Genomic DNA, 20,113 nt, shown 5'->3' on the forward strand with positions numbered 1-20,113 from the left:
AAACCCTCCCAAAACCCTCCCAAGACCCCCCAAAAACCCCTCCAAGACCCCCCAAACCCACTCCCAAGACACCCCAAACCCCCCACAAGACCCCCAAACCCACTCTGAGCCCCCCCAAACCCTCCCAAGACCCCCCAAAAACCCCCCCAGACCCACTCCCAAGACCCCCCAGGACCCCCCAAGACCCCCCAAAAACCTCCCCAAGACCCCCCAGGACCCACCCAAGACCCCCCAAACCCACTCTGAGCCCCCCCCAAACCCTCCCAAGACCCCTCAAGACCCCCCAAAACCCCTCCAAGACCCCCCAAGACCCCCTAAAACCCCCCCAGACCCCACATAAACCCCCCAAACCCTCCCAAAACCCTCCCAAGACCCCCCAAAACCCCCCCAAGACCCCCCAAAATCTCCCCAAACCCTCCCATAACCCCCCCAGACCCCCCAAACCCACTCTGAGCCCCCCCCAAATGCTCCCAAGACCCCCCAGGACCCCCCAAATCCCCCCAAAACCCCCCCCAGACCCCCTGAGCTCCACCTAAAGGCCCCAAAACCCCCCCAGACCCACTCCCAAGACCCCCCAAAACCCCCCTAGACTCCTCAAAAACCCCCCCCAGACCCCACATAAACCCCCCCAGCCCCCCCAAAACCCCCCAAACCCCCCTGAGCCCCACCTAAAGGCCCCAAAAACCCCCCCAAGACCCCCTAAAACCCCCCAAACCCAAGACCCCCCAAAACCCCCCCAAGACCCACTCCCAAGACCCCCCAAACCCCCCAAACCCAGTCTGAGACTCCCCAAACCCTCCCAAGACCCCCCAAGACCCCCAAAACTTCCCCCAAAAACCCCCCAAACCCTCCCAAGACCCCCCAAAAAACCCTTGCAAGACCCCCCAAGACCCCCAGACCCCCCAAGACCCCCCAAAAACCCCCCAAAGCCACTCTGAGTCCCCCCAAGACCCCCAAAACTCCCCCCAAAAACCCCCTAAACCCACTCTGAGTCTCCCCAAGACCCCCTAAACCCCCCAAAAACGCCCCCAAGACCCCCCAAGACCTCCCCCAAACCCACTCTGAGCCCCCCCCAAATGCTCTCAAGACCCCCCAAGACCCCCCAAAATCTCCCCAGACCCACTCCCAACACCCCCCAAGACCCCCCCAAAAACCCCAAAACCCCCCAAACCCACTCCCAAGACCCCCCAAAAACCCCCCAAACCCACTCTGAGCCCCCAAAAACCGCCCAAGACCCCCAAAACCCCAAGACCCCACAAAACCCCCCCAAGACCCCCCAAACGCCCCCCAAACCCACCCTGAGCTCCCCAAAACCCCCCCAAACCATCCCAAGACCCCCCAAGACCCCCCAAAATCCCCCCCAAACCCTCCTGACACCCCCCAAAACCCATCAAGAGCCCCCCAGACCCACTCTTGAGACCCCCGAAGACCCCCCAAATGCTCCCCAGACCCCCCAAAATCCCCCCAGACTCCCCCAAATCCACACTGAGCACCCCCCAAATGCCCCAAAACCCCCCAAAAATCCCTCTAAGAACCCCCAAACCCCCCCAGACCCCCCAAAAACCCCCCAAACCCACACTGAGCACCCCCCAAATGCTCCCAAGACCCCCCAAGTGCCCCCCAAACCCCCCAAAAACGCCTCCAAGACCCCCCCAAAATCCCCCCAAAACCCCCCCAAACCCACTCCCAAGACCCCCCAAACCCCCCAAGACCCCCCAAAAACCCCTCCAAGACCCCCCAAACCCTCCCAAGAACCCCCAAGACCCCCAAAACTCTCCCCAAAAACCCCCCAAACCCACTCTGAGTCTCCCCAAGACCCCCCAAAAATCCCCCCAGACCCCCTGAGCCCCACCCAAAACCCCCTATAGCCCCCCAAAACCCCCCAAAACCCCCCCAAGACCCCCCAAAACCCCCCCAAAAACCCCTCCAAGAGCCCCCAAACCCTCCCATAACCCCTCCAGACCCTCCCATAACCCCTCCAGACCCCCCAAAAACCCCCCCAAGACCCCCCAAAACCCCCCAAGACCCCCCCAGACCCCCCCAAATCCCCCTAAGACCCCCTAAAACCCCCCCAAAATCCCCCCAAAACCCCCCCAAACCCACTCCCAAGACCCCCCCAATGCCCCCAAGACCCCCCAAAATCCCCCCAAGACCCCCCAAATGCCCCCAAAACTCCCCCAAACCCTCCTGACACCCCCCAAAAGCCCCCCAAGACCCCCCAGACCCCCCTCACCCTTCTTGCAGCCGGGGGGGGTGGGGGTCTCGTAGCTCAGCCCCCTCAGCTCCCGCCGGGCCCGGCCGGCCTTGACCTTGACCTGAGCCTGGGGGGGGCAAAAAGGGGTTCAGGACCCCCCAAAACCCCCCCGGGACCCCCAAACCCACCCAGGACCCCCCAAACCCCCCCCGGGACCCCCCAAATCCCCCCCAGGACCCCCCAAACCCCTCTGGGGACCCCCCAAACCCCCCCAGAGACCCCCAAAACCCCCCCCAGGACCCCCAAAAACCCCCCCAGGACCCCCCAAAACCCCCCAGGACCCCCCAAAACTCCCCTGGGACCCCCCAAAACCCCCCCAGGACCCCCCAAACCCCCCCAGGACCCCCCAAACCCCCCCCAGGATCCCCCAAAACTCCCCTGGGAACCCCAAAACTCCCCTGGGGACCCCTCAAATCTCCCCCAAGACCCCCCAAAACTCCCCTGGGACCCCCCAAACCCCACCCAGGGACCCCCAAAACCCCCCTGGGACCCCCAAAACCCCCCCTGGGACCCCCACAACTCCCCTGGGACCCCCCAAAACTCCCCAGGACCCCCCAAAACTCCCCCCAGGACCCCCCAAACCCCCCCCAGGACCCCCCAAAACTCCCCTGGGGACCCCCAAAACCCCCCTGGGACCCCCAAAATCCCCCCTGGGACCCCCAAAACTCCCCTGGGGACCCCTCAAATCTCCCCCAGGACCCCCCAAACCCCCCCAGGACCCCCCAAACCCCCCCAGGGACCCCCCAAAGCCCCCCCGGACCTGCAGCTCGCGGTTTTTTTCCTGTTTTTGCTGGAATTTTTCCATTTTTTCCCGTTTTTTCGCCTCTTTCTTCAGTTGTGCCGCGCTCTTGGGGGGGGCGGGGGGCTCGGGACCCCCCGGGACCCCCAAATCGGGGCCCCCCGGGACCCCCAATTCGGGACCACCCTGGGGGTGACCCACTGAGGGGTGGAAAAAAGGGGAGAGGGGTCAGAATGTGTGGAGACCCCCACCCAAATAACCCCCAGAGCACCCCGAAGACCCCCAAAAAATCCCAAAATACCCCCAAGACCCTCCCCCAAAAATCGCAAAGACCCCCCAGACCCCCCCAAACCCTTCCAAAGACCCCCAAAAATCCCCCAAGGACCCCCAAAAACCGCCCAGACCCCTCCAAAGACCCCCAAAGACCCCCCAAAGTTCCCCAAGGACCACCCAGAGACCCCCAAAGACCCCCAAGGATCCCCCAGACCCCTCAAATACCCCCAAAGACCCCCAAGGACCCCCCAAAGACCCCCCAGACCCCCCAGATCCCCCCAAAGACCCCCCAGACACCCCCAAGACCCCCCAGACCCACCCAAAGACCCCTAAAGACCCCCAAAGACCCCCCAGACCCCCAAGGACCCCCAAGGACTCCCCTAAAGACCCTCAAAGACCCCCAAAGAGTCCCCAAATACCCCCCAGACCCTCCCCAAAGTCCCCCAAAGACCCCCAAGGACCCCCCAGAGCCCCCCAAGGACCCCCCAGACCCCCCAAATACCCCCAAAGACCCGCAAGGACCCCCAAAGACCCCCAAGGACCCCCAAAGACCCCCCAGACCCCCCTAAAGACCCCCAAAGACCCCCCAGATCCCCCCAAATACCCCCCAGACCCCCCTAAAGACCAACCAGACCCCCCTAAAAACCCCCAAGACCCACCCAAAGACCCCCCAAAAAACCCAAGGACCCCCCAGACTCCCCCCAAAGATCCCCAGACCCCTCCAAAAACCCCCAAAGACCCCCCAAACCCCCCCAAGGACCCCCAAAGAGTCCCCCAGACCCCTCCAAAAAACACCAAGGACCCCCCAAAAGACCCCCCAGACCCCTCCAAAGACCCCCCAAAGATCCCAAAAGACCCCCAAAGACCCCCAAAGACCCCAAATATCCCCCCCAGACCCCTCTAAAAATCCCAAAGACCCCCAAAGAGTCCCCAGAGACCCCCAAGGACCCCCCCAAAATCCCAAAGACCCCCCAGACCCACCCAAGGACCCCCAAAGACCCCCAAGGACCCCTAAAGACCCCCCAGACCCCTCCAAAGACCCCCAAAGACCCCCAAAGACCCCCAAAGACCCCCCCAGACCCACCCAAAGACCCCCCAAGGACCCCTAAAGACCCCCAAATACCCCAGGGACTCCCCCCAAAGACCCCCAAAGACCCCCCAAAAGACCCCCAGGACCCCCCAATGACCCCCAAGGACCTCCCAGATCCCCCAAAGACCCCCAATGACCCCCTCAAAGACCCCCAAAAAGTCCCCAAATACCCCCCAGACCCCACCAAGGACCCCCAAAGACCACCCAGACCCCCCCAAATACCCCCAAATACCCCCCAAAGACCCCCAAAGAGTCCCCAAAGATCCCCCAAAGACCCCCAAGGACCCCCCAAATACCCACAGGACCCCGCAGAGAGTCCCCAAAGACCCCCAAATACCCCCCAGACCCCCCCAATGACCCCAAATACCCCCCCCAGACCCCCCAGACTCCCCCAAATACCCCCAAAAGCCCCCAAGGAGTCCCCAAATAACCCCCAGACCCCCCCAAATACCCCCAATGACCCCCCCAGATCCCTCCAAAGACCCCCAAAGACCCCCCAGACCACCCAAGGACCCCCAAAGACCCCCAAGGACCCCCCAAAAAGTCCCCAAATACCCCCAAAGACCCCCAAGGAGCCCTGAGACCCCTCCAAAGACCCCCAAAAAGTCCCCAAATACCCCCAAAGTGTCCCCAAATACCCCCCAGATACCCCAAAGACCCCCAAGGACCCCCCAAAGACCCCCAAGGAGTCCCCAAAGACCCCCAAAGACCCCCAAGGATCCCTAAAGACCCCCAAGGACCCCCCAAAGACCCCCAAATACCCCCAAAGACCCCCAAGGACCACCCAGACCCCCCCAAAGACCCCCAAAGATCCCCCAAAACCCCCAAAGAGTCCCAAAATACCCCCCAGACCCCCCCAAGGACCCCCAAAGACCCCCCAGACCCACCCAAGGACCCCCCAGAGCCCCCCAAAGACCCCAAATATCCCCCCAGAGCCCCCCCAAAGACCCCCCAGAGACCCCCAAAGATTCCCCAGACCCCCCCAAAAAATCCTAAAAACCACCCAGACCCCCTCAAATACCCCCAAATACCCCCCAAACCCTTCCAAAGACCCCCCAAAGACCCCCTAGGACCCCCCAAAGACCCCCAAGAAACCCCCAAAGACCCCACCAGACTCCCAAGGAGTCCCCAAATACCCCCCAGACCCCCCTAAAAACCCCCAAAATACCCCCAAAGACCCCCCCAGACCCCCAAGGAGGCCCCAGACCCCCCTAAAAACCCCCAAAGACCCCTCCAAAAACCCCCCAGACCCCCCCAAAGACCCCCAAGAACCCCCCAGAGACCCCCAAGGACCCCCCAATGACCCCCCAGACCCCTCCAAAGACCCCCAAGGACCCCTAAAGACCCCCAAAGACCCCCCAGATCCCCCCAAAGACCCCCAGAGCCCCCTAAAAACCCCCAAAGACCCCCAAGTACCCCCCAGACTCCCCTAAAGACCCCCAAGGAGCCCCCCAAAGACCACCTAAGACCCCCAAGGATCCCTAAAGACCCCCCAAACCCCTCCAAAGACCCCCCAAAGACCCCCAAAGAGTCCCCAAATAACCCCCAGACCCACCCAAAGACCCCCAAGGACCTCCCAGATTCCCCCAAAGACCCCCAAGGACTCCCCAGACCCCCCCAAAAACCCCCAAGACCCCCCCCAAAATCGCAAAGACCCCCCAGACACCCCCAAAGACCCCAAATATCCCCCCCAGACCCTCCCCAAAGTCCCCCAAAGACCCCCCAAGGACCCCCAAAGACCCCCAAATACCCCCCAGACTCACCCAAGGACCCCCAAGGACCCCCCAGATCCCCCCAAGTTCCCCCAAAGACCCCAAGACCCCCCAAAAACCCCCCAGACCCCCCAAACACTTCCAAAGACCCCCAAGGACCCCCCAAAGACCCCCAAGGACCCCCCAGACCCCTCCAAAGACCCCCAGAGACCCCCCAGACCCCCCCAATGACCCCAAGACCCCCTCAAAAACCCCCAAGGAGCCCCCAGACCCCCCCAAATACCCCCAAAGACCCCCAAGGACTCCTAAAGACCCCCAAGGACCCCCCAGAGACCCCCAAATAACCCCAAATACCCCCCAGACCCCCTCAAAAACCCCCAAGACCCCCCCCAAAAATCCTAAAGACCCCCCAGACCCCCCCAAATACACCCAAAACCCCCCAGATCCCCCCAAATACTCCCCCCGACCCCCCAGACCCCCCAAAGACCCCCAAAGACCCCCAAAGAATCCCCAAATACCCCCAAGGACTCCCCAAAGACCCCAAATATCCCCCCCAGACCCCCCCAAGGATCCCCCAAATACCCCTCAAAGATCCCAAAAGACCCCCAAGGAGTCCCCAAAGACCCCCAAGGACCCCTAAAGACCCCCTAAAAACCCCCAAAGACCCCCAAATACCCCCCAGATACCCCAAAGACCCCCAAATACCCCCAAGTACCCCAAAAGCCCCCAAAGGAGTCCCCAAAGACCCCCAAAGACCCCCCAGAGACCCCCAAAGAGTCCCCAAATAACCCCCAGACCACCCAAAGACCCCCAAAGACCCCTAAAGACCCCCTAAAAACCCCCAAAGGCCCCTCCCCACCCCCCCCTCCCCAAATCCCCCCCCCCAACCCCCCAAATCCCCCTCCCCCAACCCCCCCCCCCTCACCTGCGCTCCCGTGGGTCTGGGGGCTCTGGGGGGTCTCGGGGGGGGTCTGGGGGGGGGTCTGGGGGTGCCCCTCCCCCCCGCAGAGCCGCACCTCCCCCAACTCAGCCCGAAATTGGGGCAGGTGGGCGCAGGTCAGGAACCAGCGGGAGACCCCCGGGAAGGGGGCGCGGGCCGGGGGGTCCAGGAGCTGTTTGGGGGTCACAAGGGGGAATTTGGGGGTCACAGAAGGATTTGGGGGGGATTTGGGGGCATTTGGGGGGTCTAGGAGCTGTTTGGGGGGGATTTGGGGGGGATTTGGGGGTCCCAGGGCAGGAAATCAGGAGATTTGGGGGGGGTTTGGGGGGGATTTGGGGGGGATTTGGGGGTCTCAGAAGGATTTGGGGGGGATTTGGGGGGATTTGGGGGTCACAGGGGGGATTTGGGGGGTCCAGGAGCTGTTTGGGGGGGATTTGGGGGTCACAGGGGGGATTTGGGGGGATTTGGGGGGGATTTGGGGGGATTTGGGAGAGATTTGGGGGGGATTTGGGGGTCTCAGAAGGATTTGGGGGGGATTTGGGGAGATTTGGGGGAGATTTGGGGAGATTTGGGGGGATTTGGGGGGGATTTGGGGGGATTTGGGGGGATTTGGGGGGGATTTGGGGGGATTTGGGGGGATTTGGGGGGGATTTGGGGGAGATTTGGGGGGATTTTGGGGGGATTTGGGGGGAATTTGGGGGGATTTGGGGGTCACTGGGGGGATTTGGGGGGATTTGGGGGGTCTAGGAGCTGTTTGGGGGGGATTTGGGGGGGATTTGGGGGTCCCAGGGCAGGAAATCAGGAGATTTGGGGGGGAATTTGGGGGGCATTTGGGGGTCTCAGAAGGATTTGGGGGGGATTTGGGGAGATTTGGGGGGATTTGGGGGAGATTTGGGGGGGATTTGGGGGTCACAGGGGGGATTTGGGGGGATTTTGGGGTATTGGGGTGATTTTGGGGGGATTTGGGGGGATTTGGGGGGGATTTGGGGGTCACTGGGGGGATTTGGGGGGTCCAGGAGCTGTTTGGGGGGAATTTGGGGGGATTTGGGGGGATTTGGGGGGGATTTGGGGGGATTTGGGGGTCCCAGAGACCTTTTTGGGGGGTCTCAGGGACATTTTGGGGACATTTTGGGGACATTTGGGGACATTTTTGGGGACAATTTTGGGGACATTTCGGGGACATTTTGGGGACAATTTTCGGGAGATTTTGGGGACAATTTTAGGGACATTTTGGGGACATTTTGGGGAGATTTTGGGGACATTTTTGGGATATTTTTGGGGACATTTTTGGGGTGTCTCAGGGACATTTTTGGGGACATTTTTGGGGTCCCACCTGCGTGAAGGGCCCCAGCAGGGCGCAGGTGACGGTGACATCGGCCGGGGGGTGACATTGGGGGGGTCAGAGGTCACAGGGGTCACAGAGGTCACAGGGGGGATTTTGGGGGTCTCAGGGACATTTTGGGGACATTTTGGGGTGTTTTGGGGCCATTTTTGGGGTCCCACCTGCGTGAAGGGCCCCAGGAGGGCGCAGGTGACGGTGACATCGGCCAGGGGTGACATTGGGGGGTCAGAGGTCACAGGGTGGGATTTCGGGGGTCAGAGGTCACAGGGTGGACACAGGGACATTTTTGGGGATTCAGGGACATTTTTGGGACATTTTTGGGCATTCAGGGACATTTTTGGGGACATTTTGGGGGGTCTCAGTGACATTTTGGGGACATTTTGGGGGTCAGAGGTCACAGCGGGGCACAGGGTGGGCACAAGGACATTGAGGGACATTTTGGGGACATTTTAGGGACATTTTTGGGGACATTTTGGGGACATTTGGGGACATTTTGGGGTCCCACCTGCGTGAAGGGCCCCAGCAGGGCGCAGGTGACGGTGACATCGGCCGGGGGGTGACATTTTGGGGACATTTTGGGGGTCTCAGGTACATTTTGGGGGTCTCAGGGACATTTTGGGGACATTTTGGGGGTTCAGGGACATTTTTGGGGTGTTTTGGGGCCATTTTTGGGGTCCCACCTGCGTGAAGGGCCCCAGGAGAGCGCAGGTGACGGTGACATCGGCCGGGGGGTGACATTTTGGGGACATTTTGGGGGGTCTCAGGTACATTTTGGGGGTCTCAGGTACATTTTGGGGGTTCAGGGACATTTTGGGGGTTCAGGGACATTTTGGGGACATTTTGGGGACATTTTGGGGACATTTTTGGGTGTCTCAGGGACATTTTGGGGGTCTCAGTGACATTTTGGGGACATTTTGGGTACATTTTGGGGGTCTCAGGTACATTTTTGGGGTCTCAGGTACATTTTGGGGTCTCAGGTACATTTTGGGGACATTTTTGGGGACATTTTGGGACATTTTGGGGTCCCACCTGCGTGAAGGGCCCCAGCAGGGCGCAGGTGACGGTGACATTGGGGGGGTCAGGGGGACATTTTGGGGACATTTTGGGGGTCAGAGGTCACAGGGGTCACTCTGGGGGTCTCAGGGACATTTTGGGCAGATTTTGGGGACATTTTGGGGACATTTGGGGCCATTTTTGGGGTCCCACCTGCGTGAAGGGCCCCAGGAGGGCGCAGGTGACGGTGACATTGGAGGGGGTCAGGGGGACATTTTGGGGACATTTTGGGGGTCAGAGGTCACAGGGGGACACAGGGACATTTTGGGGACAGTTTTGGGGACAATTTTGGGGAGATTTTGGGGAGATTTTGGGGACATTTTGGGGACATTTTGGGGACAATTTGGGGATGTTCAGGGGACATTTTGGGGACAATTTTGGGGACATTTTGGGGACATTTCAGGGACAGTTTTGGGGACAGTTTTGGGGAGAATTTTGGGGACATTTTGGAGACATTTTGGAGACATTTTGGGGACATTTTGGGGACATTTTAGGGACATTTTGGGGGTCAGAGGTCACAGGAGGGCACAGGGGGGACACAGAGACATTTTGGGGAGATTTTGGGGTGTTTTGGGGCCATTTTTGGGGTCCCACCTGCGTGAAGGGCCCCAGCAGGGCGCAGGTGACGGTGACATCGGCCAGGGTGACATTTTGGGGACATTTTGGGGACATTTTGGGGGTTCAGGTACATTTTTGGAGTCTCAGGTACATTTTGGGGGTTCAGGGACATTTTGGGGTGTTTTAGGGACATTTTGGGGACATTTTGGGGCCATTTTGGGGGTCCCACCTGCGTGAAGGGCCCCATGAGGGCGCAGGTGACGGTGACATCGGCCAGGGTGACATTTTGGGGACATTTTGGGGTGTTTTGGGGACATTTGGGGGTCCCACCTGCGTGAAGGGCCCCAGGAGGGCGCAGGTGACGGTGACATTGGGGGGGTCAGGGGGACATTTTGGGGGGGATTTTGGGGGTCAGAGGTCACAGGAGGGCACAGGGACATTTTGGGGACATTTTGGGGACATTTTGTGGACAATTTTGGGGACAATTTTGGGGACATTTTGGGGACATTTTGGGGGGGATTTGGGGGGTCAGAGGTCACAGGGGGACATTGAGGGACATTTTGGGGACATTTTTGGGTGTTTTGGGGACATTTTTGGGGACATTTTTGGGGTGTCTCAGGGACATTTTGGGGACATTTCAGGGACATTTTTGGGGACATTTTGGGGACATTTTGGGGTCCCACCTGCGTGAAGGGCCCCAGCAGGGCGCAGGTGACGGTGACATCGGGGGGGTCAGGGGGACATTTTGGGGGTCAGAGGTCACAGGGGGGATTTGGGGACATTTTGGGGACATTTTGAAGACATTTTGGGGACATTTTGGGGTGTTTTGGGGACATTTTGGGGTCCCACCTGCGTGAAGGGCCCCAGGAGGGCGCAGGTGACGGTGACATCGGGGGGGTCTCAGTGACATTTTGGGGACATTTTGGGGACATTTTGGGGTGTTTTGGGGACATTTTGGGGTCCCACCTGCGTGAAGGGCCCCAGCAGGGCGCAGGTGACGGTGACATCGGCCAGGGTGACGCTGTCCCCCACCAGGAAGCGCCGCCCCCTCCCCAAATGGGCCTCCAGAGCCCCCAGACCCCTCCTCAGCTCCTGCAGCCCCCGCGGGCGCTCCTGGGGGGAGAAATGGGGGTCAGGGGCACCCCAAAATACACAGAAATCACCCCAAAATTCAGCCCAAAATCACCTAAAATTCAGCCGGAAATTCAGCCCAAAATTCAGCACAAAATCCACCCAAATCACCCCGAAATTCAGCACAATTCTGTCTGGGACACCCCAAAATCCACCTCAAAATCACCCCAAAATCCACCCAAATCACCCCAAAATTCAGCCAAAAACACCCCGAAATTCAGCACAAAATTCAGCCCAAATCACCCCAAAAAACTCCAAAATTCAGCTCAAAATTCATCTCAAAATCACCCCAAAATCACCTCAAAATTCAGCCCGAAATTCAGCCCAAATTCCACCCAAATCACCCCAAAATTCAGTCAAAATCACCCCGAAATTCAGCCCAAAATCACCCTGAAATTCAACCCAAAATCACCCCAAAATCCACACAAATCACCCCAAAATCCACCCCCAAAATCCACCCCAAAATCCACCTCAAATCACCCCGAAATTCAGCACAATTCTGGCTGGGACACCCCAAAATCCACCCAAATCACCCCAAAATGCACCTCAAATCACCCCAAAATTCAGCCCCGAATTCTGGCTGGGACACCCCAAAATCCCCCCAAAATCCACCCCAAAATCACCCCAAAATTCAGCCCAAAATCCACCCCAAAATAACCCCGAAATCAGCCCAAAATTCAGCCCAAAATCCACACAAATCACCCCAAAATCCATCCCAAAATTCAGCCCAAAATACACCCCAAAAAACCCCAAAATTCAGCTCAAAATTCAGCCCAAAATTCAGCCCAAAATTCAGCCCAAAATCCACCCAAATCACCCCAAAATCCACCCCAAAATCACCCCGAAATTCAGCCCAAAATTCAGCCCAAAATCACCCCGAAATTCAGCCCAAAATTCAGCACAAAATTCAGCCCAAAATCCACCCCAAAATCCACCCCAAAATCCACCCAAAAATCACCCCAAAAATCAGCCCAAAATCCACCCAAATCACCCCAAAATTCAGCCCAAAATTCAGCCCAAAATTCACCCCAAAATCCACCAAAATCACCCTAAAATTCAGCCAAAATCACCCCGAAATTCAGCCCAAATCACCCGAAAATCACCCCAAAATCGCCCCAAAATTCAGCCCAAAATCCACCTCAAAATCACCCCGAAATTCAGCCCAAAATTCAGCCCGAATTCTGGCTGGGACACCCCAAAATCCACCTCAAAATCACCCCAAAATGCACCCAAAATCACCCCAAAATCCACCCCAAAATCACCCCAAAATCCACCCCAAAATCACCCCAAAATCCATCCGAAAATCACCCCAAAATCCACCCAAAAATTCAGCCCAAAATTCAGCCCAAAATCCACCCCAAAATCACCCATAATCACTCCAAAATTCAGCCCAAAATTCAGCCCAAAATTCAGCCCAAAATCCACCCATAATCAACCCAAAATACACCAAAAAATCACTCCAAAATTCAGCCCAAAATCCACCCCAAAATTCAGCCATAATCACCCCAAAATCACCCAAAAATTCAGCCCAAAATCCACCCAAAATCAGCCCAAAATTCAGCCCAAAATTCAGCCCAAATTCTGCCTGGGACACTCCAAAATCCACCCCAAATCACCCCAAAATTCAGCCAAAATCACCCCGAAATTGAGCCCAAAATCCACCCAAATCACCCCAAAATCCACCCTAAAATCCACCCAAAATTCAGCACAATTCTGCCTGGGACACCCCAAAATCCACCCCAAAATCACCCCAAAATCCCCCCAAATCCTCCCCAAACCCCTCTGAGACCCCCCAAATCCCCCCCAAATCCCCCCAAATCCCCCCCAAACCCCTCTGAGACCCCCCAAATCCCCCCCCAAATCCCCCCCAAATCCCCCCCAAACCCCTCTCAGACCCCCCAAACCCCTCTCAGACCCCCCAAATCCCCCCCAAATCCCCCCAAATCCCCATATAAACCCCCCAAATCCCCATGTACACCCCCTAAATCTCACCCAGACCCCCCCAAATTGCCCCCAGACCCTCCAAATCCCCCCCAAGCCCCCTGCCCCATACCTGGGGGGGTCCCCCCATGGCCAGGGCGGCGGCGGCGCTCAGCTCCCCCTCCCCAAAGGTCACCCACCATCCCCCCAAACCCCTCTGAGACCCCCCAAATCCCCCTCAAACCCCTCTGAGACCCCCCAAATCCCCCCCAAATCCCCCCCAAACCCCTCTGAGACCCCCCAAATCCCCCCCAAATCCCCCCCAAACCCCTTTGAGACCCCCCAAATCCCCCCCAAATCCCCCCCAAATCCCCATATAAACCCCCCAAATCCCCTCATGGCCCCCCAAACCCCTCTCAGACCCCTCTGAGACCCCCCAAATCCCCCCAAATCCCCCCCAAATCCCTCTCAGACCCCCCAAATCCCCCCAAATCCCCCCCAAATCCCCATATAAACCCCCCAAATCCCCCCCAAATCTCCATGTACACCCCCTAAATCTCACCCAGACCCCCCCAAACCCCCAAGTACGCCCCCCAAACCCCTCTGAGACTCCCCAAATCCCCCCAAATCCCCCCCAAACCCCCTCATACCTCCTCAAATCCCCCCCAAATCCCCTCATAACACCCCGAAACCCCTCTGAGACCCCCCCAAATTGCCCCCAGACCCCCCAAATCCCCCCAAATCCCCCCCAAACCCCTGCCCCATACCTGTGGGGGTCCCCCCATGGCCAGGGCGGCGGCGGCGCTCAGCTCCCCCTCCCCAAACGTGACCCACTGCCGCACCAGCGCCGCCTCGGGGGGGTCCCGGCCCCTCATTTCGGGGGGGCTCAGCAGCAGCGCCGCCGCCCCCCCCCCCAAAAAAAGCCCCCCCGGGGGTCCTCAGCAGCGGCGGCGCCCAGGGGACCCCCCCCAAATCCAGATCTGGGGGGATTTGTTCCAAATGGGGCGGGGGGCACCCCGAGAAACGGGCGGCGATGAGGACGCGGAGAGAGGAGGAGGAGGAGGAGGAGGAGGGAGGAAGGAGGAGAACGGGCGGCGTGGCCATGGTGCCTAAAGGGGAGAAAATGAGAGAAATTAGGGGGGAAATTGGGAAATTTTGGGAAATTTTGGGGGAAAAATGGAGCAAAAATTGGGTAAAAATTGGGTGAAAATTGGGTGAAAAATGGGTGAAAATTGGGAGAATATTGGGATAATTGGGGGGAAATTGGGGGAAATTGGGGAAAAATTGGGGGGAAAATGGGGGGGAATTGGGTGAAAAATGGGCAAAAAATGGGTGAAAAATGGGTGAAAATTGGGTGAAAAATGGGCAAAAAATGGGTGAAAAATGGGTGAAAAATGGGCAAAAATAAAATGGGTGAAAAATGGATGAAACTTGGCTGAAAATTGGGTGAAAATTGGGAGAAAATTGGGAGAAAATTGGGGGGAAATGGGGTAGAAATTGGGAAAAAATGGGGGGAAATTGGGGGAAAATTGGGGGAGAAAAATGAGAGAAATTTGGGGGAAATAGGGGGGGAAATTGGGGGGAAAAATGAGAGAAATTTGGGGGAATGGGGGAGAAATGGGGGAAAATTGGGGGAAAATTGGGGGGGAATTGGGGGGAAATTCGGGGGGAAATTGGGGGAAATTGGGTGAAAATTGGGTGAAAATTGGGAAAAAATTGGTGAAAATTGGATGGAAATTGCATGGAAATTCGGTGAAAAATGGTGTGAAAAATGGGGGGGAAAAATGAGAGAAATTTGGGGGAAATTGGGGGAAAATTGGGGGGAAAATGGGGGGGAAATTGGGGGAAAATTGAGGGAGAAAAATGAGAGAAATTTGGGGGAAATTGGGGGAAATGGGGGAAAATTGGGGGGAAAAATGAGAGAAATTTGGGGGGAAATGGGGGAAAATTGGGGGGAAATTGGAAGGAAATGGGGGGGAAATTGGGGGGGAAATTGGGGGGGAAAGGGAGAAAATGGGGGGAAATTGGGGGGGAAATGGGGGGAAATTGGGGGGGAAATAGGGGGAAAATTGGGGGGAAATTGGGGGAAAATGGGGGGGAAATTGGGTAAAAATTGGGTGAGAAATGGGCAAAAATTGGGTAAAATTTGGGTGGAAAATGGGGGGGGAATTGGGGGGAAATAGGGGAAAAATTGGGGGGAAATGGGGGGCAAATTGGGGGGAAATAGGGGAAAAATTGGGTAAAATTTGGGTGGAAAATGGGGGGGGGAATGGGGGGGAAATTGGGTAAAATTTGGGTGAAAATTGAGGAAAAAAAAGAGTAAAAATTGGGTAAAAATGGGTGAAAATTGGGTGGAAATTGGATGAAGATTGGGTGAAAAATGGGCAAAAATTGGGGGGAAATTGGGGGGAAATTTGGGTGAAAAATGGGTGAAAACTGGGGGGGAAAAATGAGAGAAATTTGGGGGAAATTGGGGGGAAAACAGGGGGGAATGGGGGGTAAATTGGGGGGAAATTGGGTGAAAAATGGGCGAGAAATGGCTGAAAATTGGACGAAAATTGGGTGGAAATTGGGTGAAAAATGGGTGAAAAATGGGCAAAAATTGGGTGAAAAATGGGCAAAAATTGGGTGAAAACTGGGGGGGAAAAATGAGAGAGAAATTTGGGGGAAATTGGGGGAAGATTGGGGGGGGGGAATGACAGAAATTTGGGGGGAAATGGGGGAAAATTGGGAAAATTGGGGGGAAAATGGGGGGGAAATTGGGGGGAAAATGGGGGGAAAACTGGGGGGGAAAAATGAGAGAAATTAGGGGGAAAAATGGGGAAAATTGAAGGGAAAATGGGGGGGGAAAATGACAGAAATTTGGGTGGAAATTGGGGGGAAATTGGGGGGGAATTGGGGGGGAATTGGGGGGGAACTGGGGGGAATGGGGCAAAAATTGGGTGGAAACTGGGGGGGAAAATGAGAGAAATTTGGGGGGAATTGGGACAAAATTGGGTGAAAACTGGGTGAAAATTGGGTGGAAACTGGGGGGGAAAAAAGGGAGAAATTTGGGGGAAATTGGGGGGGAAATGGGGGGGGGAATGGGGGGAAAATTGGGTGAAGATTGGGTGAAAAATGGGTGAAAATTGGGTGAAAATTGAGAAAAAAAAGAGTAAAAATAGGGTAAAAATGGGTGAAAATTGGGTGAAGATTGGGGGGGAAAATGAGAGAAATTTGGGGGAAATTGGGGGAAATTGGGAAAAATTGGGGGGAAAATGGGGGGGAAAATGAGAGAAATTTGGGGAAAATTGGGTGAAAAATGGGCAAAAATTGGGTGGAAATTGGGGGGAAATTTGGGTGAAAATTGGGTGAAAATGAGGGGGAAATGGGGGAAAAAATTGGGAGAAAATTGGGGGGAAAGGGAGAAAATTGGGTGAAAATGGGGGGAAAATGGGGGAGAAATTGGGGGGAAATGGGGATAAAAAAGGGAAAAAATTGGATAAAAATGGGGGAAAAAAGGGAGAAAATGGGATAAAAATGGGGAAAAAAAGGGAGAAATTTGGATTAAATTGGGGAGAAAAAAGGGAGAAATTTGGATAAAAATGGGAAGAAAAAAAGGGAGAAAATTGGATAAAAATGGGGAGAAAAAAGGGAAAAATTTGGATAAAATTTGGGATAAAAAAGGGAGAAAATTGGATAAAAATGGGGAGAAAAAAGGGAGAAATTTGGATAAAAATGGGGAGAAAAAAGGGAGAAATTTGGATAAAAATGGGGATAAAAAAGGGAGAAATTTGGATAAAAATGGGGAGAAAAAAGGGAGAAAATTGGATAAAAATGGGGATAAAAAAGGGAGAAAATTGGATAAAATGGGAAGAAATTGTGGGGAAATTGGATAAAAATGGGGAGAAAAAAGGGAAAAAATTGGATAAAAATGGGAAGAAAAAAGGAAAAAAATTGGATAAAATTGGGAGAAAAAAGGGAGAAATTTGGATAAAATTGGGGATAAAAAAGGGAGAAAATTGGATAAAATTGGGAGAAAAAAGGGGAAAAAATTGGATTAAATTGGGGAGAAAAAAGGGAAAAAATTGGATAAAAATGGGGGAAAAAAGGGAGAAAATTGGATAAAAATGGAGGGAAAAATGGGAGAAAATTGGATAAAAATGGGGGGAAAAAGGGAGAAATTTGGATAAAATTTGGGAATAAAAAAGGGAAAAAATTTGATAAAAATGGGGGGGGAAGGGAGAAAATTGGATAAAATTTGGGATAAAAAAGGGAAAAAATTGGGAAAAAATAAGGACAAAATGGGGAAAAAAGGGGAAAAACGGGAAAAGAACCGGGGGGGGGGTCCCGGGGGGAATTTGGGGGTCCCGGGTGGGGATTTGGGGGTCCCGGGAGGGGATTTGGGGGTCCCGGGGGGGGTTTGGGGGTCCCGGGAGGGGATTTGGGGGTCCCGGGGGGGTTTTGTGGGTCCCGGAGGGGGTTTGGGGGTCCCAGAGGGGATTTGGGGGTCCCGGGAGGGGATTTGGGGGGTCCCAGGGGGGATTTTGGGGGGATTTGGGGGTCCCGGGGGGAATTTGGGGGTCCCGGGGGGGGATTTGGGGGTCCCGGGGGAGATTTGGGGGTCCCGAGGGTGATTTGGGGGTCCCGGGGGAGATTTGGGGGGAATTTGGGGGGATTTGGGGGTCCCGGGGGGAATTTGGGGGTCCCGGGGGGGAATTTGGGGGTCCCGGGGGGGATTTGGGGGTCCCGAGGGTGATTTGGGGGTCCCGGGGGGGAAATTGGGGGTCCCTGGGGGAATTTGGGGTCCCGGGGGGGATTTGGGGGTCCCAGAGGGGATTTGGGGGTCCCGGGGGGATTTTGGGGGTCCCGGGGGGGATTTTGGGGGAATTTGGGGGAATTTGGGGGTCCCGGGGGGGATTTGGGGGTCCCGGGGGGAATTTGGGGGTCCCGGGGGGGATTTGGGGGTCCCGGGGGAGGATTTGGGGGTCCCGGGGGGGATTTTGGGGGTCCCGGGGGGGATTTGGGGGTCCCGGGGGGGATTTTGGGGGTCCCGGGGGGGATTTGGGGGTCCCGGGGGGGATTTTTGGGGGTCCCGGGGGGGACTTGGGGATCCCAGGGGGGATTTGGGGGGTCCCGGGGGGGGATTTGGGGGTCCCGGTTGGAATCCCGGTGATCGCTGAGGGCCGTTTCCGGGAGTTTTTGGTCCCGGGGTTTTTAGGGGGATTTTTAGGGGATTTTTGGGGTAATTTTGGGGTAATTTGGGGGGATTTTGGGGGGATTTTGGGGGGCACGTGCGCCCCGCCCCCCCCCCCGTACCTGAAGTGGCGGCGGCGGCGGCGGAAGAGGCCACGTGGGGCGGAGCGCGGTGCGCATGCGCGAAGCGGCGACTTCCGGGTGCCACCGAGAGGAGCGGAAGGAGCGGAGCGGCAACTTCCGGGTGGCGCCGAGAGGCGCCGCGTGGCGGACGGGAGGAGCGAAGGGCCAAAAAGCGCCAAAAAAGCGCCAAAAAAGCGCCAAAAAACCGCCCCAAAATCACCCCAAAATCACCCCAAAAAGTCCCCAAACCCACCCCAAAACTCCCCAAAAATCACCCAAAATCACCCCAAATAAATCACCCCCCAAAATCCAAAAAAAACCCCCAAAAATCAGCATTAATCACCCCAAAAATAGGCCAAAATCACCCCCAAAATCCCCCAAAATCCTCCCAAATAAATCCCCACCCAAAACCCCCAAAATCCCCCCAAAAATCCCCCAAAATCACCCCAAAGAGGCCCAAATAAATCACCCCCCAAAACCCCCAAAATCACCCCAAAACCCCCCCAAAAATCAGCATTAATCACCCCAAAAATAGGCCAATATCCCCCAAAAAATCCCCAAAAATCCCCCAAAATCCCACCAAATAAATCCCCACCCAAAAACCCCCAAAACCACCCAAAAACCCCCCAAAAATCACCCCAAATAAATCACCCCCCAAAAACCCCAAAAATTCCCCAAAATCACCCCAAAAACCCCCCAAAACTCCCCCAAAAAGCCCCAAAAATCACCCAAAAAAATCCCCAAACCCACCCCAAAACCACCCCAAAATCACCCCAAAATCACCCCAAATAAATCACCCCCCAAAAACAAAAAAAAAACACCCCAAAACCCCCCCAAAAATCAGCATTAATCACCCCAAAAATAGGCCAAAATCCCCCAAAAATCCCCCAAAATCCCCCCAAATAAATCACCCCCCAAAAACCAAAAAAATCCCCCAAAATCCCCCCAAAAATCCCCCAAAATCCCCCAAATAAATCCCCACCCAAAACCCCCAAAATCCCCCCAAAAATCCCCCAAAATCACCCCAAATAAATCACCCCCCATAAAACCAAAAAAAACCCCAAAACCCCCCAAAAATCAGCATTAATCACCCCAAAAATAGGCCAAAATCACCCAAAAATCCCCCAAAAATCACCCAAAAATCCCCCCAAAAAGCCCCAAAAATCACCCAAAATCACCCAAAAAAATCCCCAAAACCCCCCCAAAAATCACCCAAAAATCACCCCAAAAATAGGCCAAAATCACCCAAAAATCCCCCAAAATCCCCCCAAATAAATCACCCCCCAAAAACCCCCAAAACCACCCCAAAAATCACCCCAAATAAATCATCACCCAAAAACCCCAAAAAATCCCCCAAAATCCCCCAAAAAGGCCCAAAAATCCCCAAACCCACCCAAAAATCACCCAAAAAAAACCCCCAAACCCACCCCAAAAATCACCCCAAAAATCACCCAAAATCCCCCCAAAATCCACCCAAAAATCCCCCCAAAAATCCCCCAAAAATCCCCCCAAAAATCCCCCAAAATCCCCCAAAATCCACTCACAGCCTCAGATCAGGGTCGAACATTTATTGGGGTCTCAAACGGGGCCCCAAAATTTTGGGATCCCCCCCCCCCCCGGAATTTTGGGGATTTCACCCCAAAAATTTGGAGATTTCACCCCAAAAATTTGGGGATTTCAGCCCAAAAATTTGGGGATTTCACCCCAAAAATTTGGGGCTCCCCCGGAGCATTTTTGGGGTCCCCTCAGGGAATTTTGGGGTCCCCCAATGAATTTTGGGGTTCCTCAAGGGAATTTTGGGGT

At 55.9% G+C, this 20,113-nt stretch overlaps 1 protein-coding gene across 8 annotated transcripts in view; it reads right to left on the reverse strand.

The window, feature by feature from the left end:
- The window catches only part of VARS1 (valyl-tRNA synthetase 1), a 75,078-nt gene extending 56,662 nt beyond the window's left edge, over positions 1 to 18,416 (reverse strand). For 3 of the 8 annotated variants that reach the window (XM_072921043.1, XM_072921045.1, XM_072921040.1), the window contains exons 1-6: positions 18,311 to 18,416; positions 13,780 to 14,121; positions 10,928 to 11,074; positions 6,994 to 7,180; positions 3,015 to 3,193; positions 2,234 to 2,321 (exon numbers count right to left, since the gene is read on the reverse strand). In XM_072921043.1, coding sequence (XP_072777144.1) covers positions 2,234 to 2,321; positions 3,015 to 3,193; positions 6,994 to 7,180; positions 10,928 to 11,074; positions 13,780 to 13,887 — 709 coding nt within the window. In that variant the 5' untranslated portion in view covers positions 13,888 to 14,121; positions 18,311 to 18,416. Of the gene's footprint in view, positions 1 to 2,233; positions 2,322 to 3,014; positions 3,194 to 6,993; positions 7,181 to 8,511; positions 8,556 to 9,997; positions 10,056 to 10,927; positions 11,075 to 13,145; positions 13,207 to 13,779; positions 14,122 to 18,310 lie in introns of those variants that run through there. The other 5 variants (XM_072921041.1, XM_072921039.1, XM_072921044.1 and 2 more) reach the window with 4 other exon arrangements.
- Positions 18,417 to 20,113: the final 1,697 nt, after the last annotated feature.

This window comes from Taeniopygia guttata, chromosome 35, assembly GCF_048771995.1.
Source record: "Taeniopygia guttata chromosome 35, bTaeGut7.mat, whole genome shotgun sequence".
Lineage (NCBI taxonomy): Eukaryota > Metazoa > Chordata > Aves > Passeriformes > Estrildidae > Taeniopygia > Taeniopygia guttata.